Raw genomic sequence first — 7,991 nt, 5'->3', positions numbered from 1 at the left:
TCCAAAAGATCCAGAGAATTGAAAAACCCAAATCCCTCTGATATTCCCAAACCCGATATAAAGATGAGGTCTTCTTTGGGATTTTATTTCGGTCGAAGAAGCAACGAGGAGACGTCCTAATCGGACCGTAGAACCACCTCAGCTGACTCCTGGTGAGGAGGAGAAGGAACTACAGCCACCTTATGGAGGAGGTTAGAGTTCGACCACCAGGTCCGAACTTTTGTGTTTTGGTTCAGCTCCTGCAGGATCACCATCCTCATTACCGCAGACAAGTTTCTGACATGCTGGTGCAGCCCTCCTCCATCCATCCATCCATCATTCAGGAACGAGACAACGTTCCCACTTTAGGCCTGGAGGCAATATTCCAACTTAGATTTAGAGGAGCTGACTCAAGTCATAGGTCAACACAAGCCAATTCTCCAATGAAATGTGATGACAAGGTGAAAGAAACACTCAATTTTAAATAAAAGAAAGAAAAACAACAATAAAGACCAAGTCCATCACATCTGCAGTGGTCTCTAGTATAAATGAATGCCTTGTGAGTCGATCTCTGGGGGAAATAACTGGTGCTGATGTTCCAGGGACTAGAGATGAGCCAGATGAGAGGGGAGTAGAAAACTAGTCCTATTGATATTCAGACATCTTTCCTCTGATTGGCTAACAGCAACGTGACTACTACTGACTGCTTGCTCTGCAACTTTTGTTTTATCTTCACAAAAAAAAAGCCTGAAGGAGTTCTGCCGTGTTGTGGAGTTGCTAACGCTAACGGTTAGCTTCTACTAGCTGAGTCGTGCTCTGCACTCTCTTGGACGCTAAACTAACAACGGCCCTCCCCGTCATGATGGGGCTAGATGAATGAGTCCATGAATGCTGATTCACAGTGTGACGTAGATCTGTGTGGCTTTTTCTAAGCTCAGTGCGCCCCCGTCTACTTTCTATTTGCAACTAATACAGGAAATAGGGGTAGAAGACTGTTTCCACATTCCGTCTACAGGAGAAACTCCGAGTGACCGATCATATTTCAAAAAGAACCTAAAAAGCGGTTTCTCAGTGAGCTTGGTCTTTAAGTTCCTTATCCAGATGATCGTCTCTAGACGGCGGTGAGTGGGTCTCCTGAATACCTGATGGTAGAAACCGTTGTTTAATCTAGATGTCCGGGCATTTAGGCCCCAGGAACGTCTGCTGAATAGTAGCAGGGTGAACAGTTTGATGTGGTCCTTGACGATGCTGACGGCCTTGCGTCTGGCGCCACTCCCTTAGCCAATCAGCTGTTGACGTCATGTTTTCAGCAGGGCTCCATTCACTTGGAACCACATTGAAGCAGTTACTGAAAGTATGATGGAGACCTGATACCCGATACTAATGGAAATAGCTTGAAACCCTGTTGTGCCGCGCTGAGTAGGTATTGATGTAAAAGGTCAGGAGGGATGATGTTCTCCTGGGTTCTCCTCTCATCTAGTCTGGGTCGGCTGTCTCGAATCAAAGAATGATTGAAGAATCAAACTAATCAATGTTCCGTCATCTTTTCAGCAGTTTCCTTGATCTCATTCGATACCATCATGGGACGAAGAAGCTTCTTGTGTTCTCATCCACAAGCTAATGTCTAAGCCCAAACATCACAAACATTTACTGCTTTGATCTATTTGACTTTTTATATTCTTAAATATCTGAAAACATGTGTTACATTATTTTTCTTCCATTTCTGGAGGTCCTTTCACAAACACGAGGTCATGACCCCAACTTTAGGAGTAACAACAAAATCTTTGTCACCCTCTGAATGGGTAGAGAACGATTTAATCCGATAGCAATCTCTCAGTTTAACAAAAACTACAAAAAGAAATCAAAACTTTTAAAGTTTACTAAATCAATTTCGTGGCGAGACCACAAAGGATGTTGGGATTAAATAATCTGAGGTCTTTGAAAGGCAAACTTGGGTTTTTCTCCCTGGGATGTGATCATCTGTGATCTGTGCAATAATCTCCTCCTCCAGCTGAGGAGTTGCATAACTGAGTTTCCAGCTACAGTATATAAACCAATCTCAGATTTAGATCCTTCACCGTTTGCCTCCTGCTGCTCCCGTCCAGTCCTCTCCACTCTGCTTCAATCTGGAATAATGGCTACAGCTGGAAAGGTAGGTGCATGACTTTAGGCAGTTTCACCGTGCAGGACATGCTTAAACTAAAAATAAATCTAATTAAATGATAAAATGATTTGATTTGGACATAAATGTTCTGCATGTTGGATAAAGTTCATTTAAGTGAAGCAAAAGCAACAAATCTGAAAGAACAAAGTTTTAAAAAATCGGATTCTTTGTGTTGATTATCTTATTTTTGCAAATGCATCGTTATTCTACCAGCTTAAAGTTTGCTTCTGCAGCAGGAGAACATGGCTAAAGTTCTTCTGTTTAGACTCGTCTCAAAGTTTGAAACTAATCCCACAGTTTTGCGCAACTGTGGGTTTTGGCAGCAAAACTCTGGAGGGAAAATGTGGTGAAAGGCCAAGAAATTCAAATATGGAATCCTGAAAATGTCAAACACAAATTCACCCTGTGATGCTGAAGTTGCTCCCTTTAAGGATTTTCTTAGTAAAACTGACTTTAAACAAAATACGTTTCTATGATGCATGTGTCTGCTTTCTCACAGACGATGCTTTGTTGTTGTTTTTTTGCATACATCAGTTTTGATGTGTTTTTATTTTGTTCTTATAGGAGAAGCTTTTTCTAAGACATTGTTTAAATGTTTCACATCAGTCTGTTTAAACGCTTTCACACCTGGGAGAATGCACCCCGAAACGTGGTTCAAGTTTGACATAACAGCCCTGTAGATTAAATTTGTCAGATGACGGAACGCTCGCAGCGTTTCAGGAAATTGAGGCGGCTCCGTTTCTGGGATGTAATTTAACCGCAGGCGCAGAAATTCATGCTGGTGTCACTGATGCTTTAGGTCATCAGGTGCAAGGCAGCCGTGGCCTGGGAGCCCAACAAGCCTCTGGTGATGGAGGAGATTGAAGTGGCTCCACCTCAGGCGGGAGAGATACGGATCAAGGTGGGCTGTTGGCTCACACACACACACACACACACACACACACACACACACACACACACACACACACACACACACACACACACACATTAGATGTCTCGGTGTATTTGTGAGGCAGTCTACAGAGATTTTGGGTTTTGCTAAACCCTAAAAGGTAAAAGCAAAAATCGCCTTATGTATGTATATATACACTCACCTGAAGGATTATTAGGAACACTCGTTCGACTTCTCCTTAATGCAATTATCTAATCAACCAATCACATGACAGTTGCTTCAATGCATTTAGGAGTGTGGTCCTGGCCAAGACAATCTTAACTCCAAACTGAATGTCAGAATGGGAAAGAAAGGTGATTTAAGCTATTTTGAGCGTGGTATGGTTGTTGGTACCAGACGGGCCGGTCTGCTCAGTTACTGGGATTTTCACCCACAATTTCTTGGGTTTACAAGGAATGGTGAAGGAAAAAACATCCGGTATGCGGCAGTCCTGTGGGCCAAAATGCCTTGTTGATGCAAGAGGTCAGAGGAGAATGGGCCGACTGATTCAAGCTGATGGAAAATCAATTTTGACTGAAATAAGCACTCGTTCCAACTGAGGAATGCAGCAAAGCATTTGTGAAGCCACAACACGCACAACCTTGAGGCAGATGGGCTACAACAGCAGAAGACCCCACTGGGTACCACTCATCTCCACTACAAATAGGAAAAAGAGGCTACATTTTGCACCAGCTCACCAAAATGGGACAGTTGAAGACTGGAAAAATGTTGCCTGGTCTGTTGAGTCTGAATTTCTGTTGAGACATTCAGATGGTAGAGTCAGAATTTGGCGTAAACAGGATGAGAACATGGTCCCATCATGCCTTGTTACCACTGTGCAGGCAGGTGGTGGTGGTGTAATGGTGTGGGGGATGTTTTCTTGGCACACTTTAGGCCCCTTAGTGCCAAATAAGCATGTTTTAAATGCCACGGGCGACCTGAGCATTGTTTCTGACCATGTCCACCCCTTCATTACCACCATGTACCCATCCTCTGATGGCTACTTCCAGCAGGATAATGCACCATGTCACGAAGCTCCAATCATTTCAAATCAGTTTCTTGAACATGACAATGGGTTCACCGTACTACAACGGCCCCCACAGTCACCAGATCTCAACCCGATAGAGCATCTTTGGGATGTGGTGGAACGGGAGCTTCGTGCCCTGGATGTGCATCCCACAAATCTCCATCAGCTGCAAGATGCTATCCTCTCTAATACACCGTATTAGTATGGTGTTCCTAACAATCCTTTAGGTGAGTGTGTGTGTGTGTGTGTGTGTGTGTGTGTGTGTGTGTGTGTGTGTGTGTGTGTGTGTGTGTGTGTGTGTGTGTGTGCGTAAATATATATATATAGAGAGAGAGAGAGAGAGAGAGAGAGAGAGAGAGAGAGAGAGAGAGAGAGAGAGAGAGAGAGAGAGAGAGAGAGAGAGAGAGAGAGAGAGAGAGAGAGAGAGAGAGAGAGAGAGAGAGAGAGAGAGAGAGAGAGAGAGAGAGAGAGAGAGAGAGAGAGAGAGAGAGAGAGAGAGAGAGAGAGAGAGAGAGAGAGAGAGAGAGAGAGAGAGAGAGAGAGAGAGAGAGAGAGAGAGAGAGAGAGAGAGAGAGAGAGAGAGAGAGACCGAACCATCTGACTAGTCTTGTAGACCCTGATGATGGTTTTGGGTTCAAATCCCGATAGATCAGGCCAGTCTGGTACCAACAAGCTATGTTCATAGTAACTTCTCCATTGTGATGCTTAGTTGGAACTTCACCAAGTCATTTAGAAGAAAAAATGTTACCATGTGATTGGCTGATGAGGTGTTTTTGCTTTATAAACACTTGAACAGGTGTGCCTAATAAAGTGGCAGGCGAGTGTAGAAGTTTCGTCTTTAGGAGGCCCATTCCTACACATTTACCTGATAGATGTTGCTAACGAGCAACATTAGAGCAACTCAAAATACTTTTAATGAACTTTTAGTGTTAAATCCAGAATCACTCAGGTCAAATGTTGAATTGGTGTTAAGTGGAAAACTGCTGATTCATGGTATGTTTTCTGGGCAGATCGTGGCCACAGGTGTGTGCCACACTGACCTGTACCACCTGTTTGAGGGGATGCACAAAGATGGCTTCCCAGCCGTTCTGGGCCACGAAGGAGCCGGGATAGTGGAGAGCGTCGGACCTGGTGTCACAGAGTTTCAACCAGGTGAGTTAAGCCTTAGTAACAGATCTCACAAACATTACTTTCTAATTTGACTGTAACGACTGGAAAACCACCATGTTTCTCATCATTTCCTCTCATATCATTTTGAATTTCAGGAGACAAGGTCATCCCCCTCTTCATCTCCCAGTGTCGGGAGTGTCGCTTTTGTAAAAATCCGAAGAGTAACCAGTGTGAGAAAGGATGGTGAGTTCAGTGTCCATTAGACCAGGATGTCTTCATCAAGGATGCATCTAGACTTTTGTGTGCAGGGCTGCTGAGCATTATGATGTAATGGCCTTAGAAGAATCCAGGTTCACCTGCAAGGGGAAGAAGGTTCTACAGTTTATGGGAACCAGCACCTTCTCCGAGTATACCGTGATGAACCAGATCGCGGTGGCTAAGATCGACCCAGCTGCTCCTCTGGATAAAGTCTGTCTGCTTGGTTGTGGGATCTGCACCGGGTTTGGTGCAGCGGTTAATACTGCTAAGGTGCGTACTATTGGACCATAGACATCCTAAAATAATTGAGACTTCCAAGACACCTAAACCAACCCCCTGTTCAGGTGGAACCGGGCTCCACGTGTGCCGTGTTCGGACTGGGAGCCGTAGGTTTGGCAGCAGTCATGGGTTGCAAGTTTGCAGGGGCCAAGAGGATCATCGCTGTTGACGTGAACCCCGACAAGTTTGAGAAAGCCAAAGTGTTTGGTGCCACGGAGTTTGTGAACCCCAAAGATCACGACAAACCCATCAGCCAGGTGCTAGCTGAGCTAACTGACGGAGGAGTGGACTTCTCTCTGGAATGCGTCGGGAATGTGGGAGTCATGGTGAGGATGACCAAAGTGGGTCAAATCCTTTATCACACCCTAACACAGTTTTCTTATTGCTGCTCTTCTCCAACAGCGCAGTGCCCTTGAGTCTTGTACGAAAGGGTGGGGTGTCAGCGTGGTTGTTGGTTGGACAGATTTGCACGACTTTTCTGCTCGACCCATTAACCTCATCGCCGGCCGTACATGGAAAGGCTCCCTGTTTGGAGGTAATACAACTTCCTACAAAAACATAAGTCAGGTAACCACTCATGTTTGTTCATACTTGAAGCAAAAACCTTTAAGCTTGGAGCAAGTAAATTAATTGTCTGGTCATTGATTCAATGACCCTCCAACATCATCCTGCATTTCCCAAACTGCTCTGAGACAATCCTAGTCTGTAGTTTAGGGAATGCAGCTGCAGTGAAGTATTCCATAGCAGGAACTGCACATGCAGGAGCAGGGACAGCTGAAGCCAGTCAGCCAAAGGCCTGCTTGGTGGCAGACCACTCTTCTGGAGAACTTTTATGATCTTGTGTGCCGTGACTATGCTTTTCTGAAGCTGAAGATGGATGATTTGTCTACAATAAGTCCGAGCACAGATTAGATCATAAGGATTGATCTCATGGATGCATCAACTGACCTGCAGCTAGGTCCTGGACTCAAGGAGGTGGGGCAGAACTGATGTCACCTGGTAAACTCAGACCTGCTGGTGAAAGCTGACCAGGCTAGTTATTTTGAGAACGTTGTATCTGATTATCATCGAGAGGAGCCAGTTGAGGTGGCCCGGGCATCTGGTTAGGATGCCTCCTGGACGTCCCTCTGGTGAGGCATTCCAGGCACATTCAACCAGGAGATCCAAAGGAAGACCTAGGACACGCTGGAGGGAAGGACTTTGTTTCTCCGCTGGCTTGGGAACGCTTTAGGATTCCCATGGAGGAGTTGGCCCAAGTGGCTGGGGAGAGGGAAGTTTGGGTCTTTCTGCTTAGGCTACTGCCCCCCTGACCCAACCCTGGAAAGGCAAAGAAAAATGGATAGATGTATCTGATTAGCTTGGATTGACACCATTTTACTCAGAACTCAACCAGGATCCTGAAAGCAGACCGATGAGGTTGTTGGTTGGGGTTTGATGAGGAACACGGGAAACAACACATTTAATCAATTTCCCTCTGGGATCAATAAAGTATTTTTGAATAGAACTGAATTGAATTGGTTTATGGAGAAAGTTTGAATCTGGATCAAATAGACCTCCGCTGATCCATAACTCTCATTTACTGTCTGACTCAGGGTTCAAGAGTAAGGATGGAGTACCTCAGATGGTCAAAGCCTACCTGGATCAGAAGGTGAAGCTGGATGAATTCATCACCCACAACATGACTTTGGCTCAAGTCAATGATGCCATTGAGCTGATGAAACACGGCAAATGGTACCTCCCCAAAGCCGCCTTCACATCTCTGTAAACCACATTAGCCAGTAAAAACCTTCTAATTTGTACTTTTTGTTTATTCTGCAGCATCCGAACGGTCCTGAGTGTTTCTCCACAATAACTCAGAAGAAGACTTTTACATATGTGATTTAGGACAACCCGCTGTGCATCACCTGAGATTTACATCCACGGGTCGAATGTGCAACGCAACAAACTGTTTATGGAGCAAAATAAATCACCTGAACAAATAAAGCGTCTGAGTTTCCAATCTTAATTTCCTGGGTCTGTTTGAACTACATTAATAATCAGCGCTTTGGGCTTCCTGACAGGGTTGCGGAAGGCGCTTTATAAATAAAGCTTTGATTGATTGATAATAAACTTAGCTGTCTTCAGTTGCTCATTATCAGGTCAGTTGGTTTTGTAGCTGGGAGAACAACAAGCCAAGGAGGAAGTCCCTCCTCAGGAGGAGGGTCAGACCAAGGTGAGAGAAAAAAACAGATCGTGATTTACAA

General features: G+C 44.8%; 1 protein-coding gene across 1 annotated transcript; it reads left to right on the top strand.

The window, feature by feature from the left end:
• The first annotated feature begins 2,001 nt into the window (after nucleotides 1–2,001).
• LOC107392602 (alcohol dehydrogenase 1) lies at nucleotides 2,002–7,753 on the top strand. Its single transcript, XM_015970487.3, has 9 exons — nucleotides 2,002–2,131; nucleotides 2,943–3,044; nucleotides 5,112–5,253; nucleotides 5,367–5,454; nucleotides 5,520–5,739; nucleotides 5,814–6,074; nucleotides 6,151–6,283; nucleotides 7,341–7,479; nucleotides 7,567–7,753. The coding sequence occupies exons 1-9, from the start codon at nucleotides 2,114–2,116 to the stop codon at nucleotides 7,598–7,600; spliced, it is 1,137 nt and encodes a 378-aa protein (XP_015825973.1). The 5' UTR covers nucleotides 2,002–2,113; the 3' UTR covers nucleotides 7,601–7,753.
• Nucleotides 7,754–7,991: the final 238 nt, after the last annotated feature.

Source organism: Nothobranchius furzeri, chromosome 18 (assembly GCF_043380555.1).
Source record: "Nothobranchius furzeri strain GRZ-AD chromosome 18, NfurGRZ-RIMD1, whole genome shotgun sequence".
NCBI lineage: Eukaryota > Metazoa > Chordata > Actinopteri > Cyprinodontiformes > Nothobranchiidae > Nothobranchius > Nothobranchius furzeri.
Note: the sequence above shows the minus strand (reverse complement) of the source record. Positions and strands in the feature narration are given on the sequence as shown.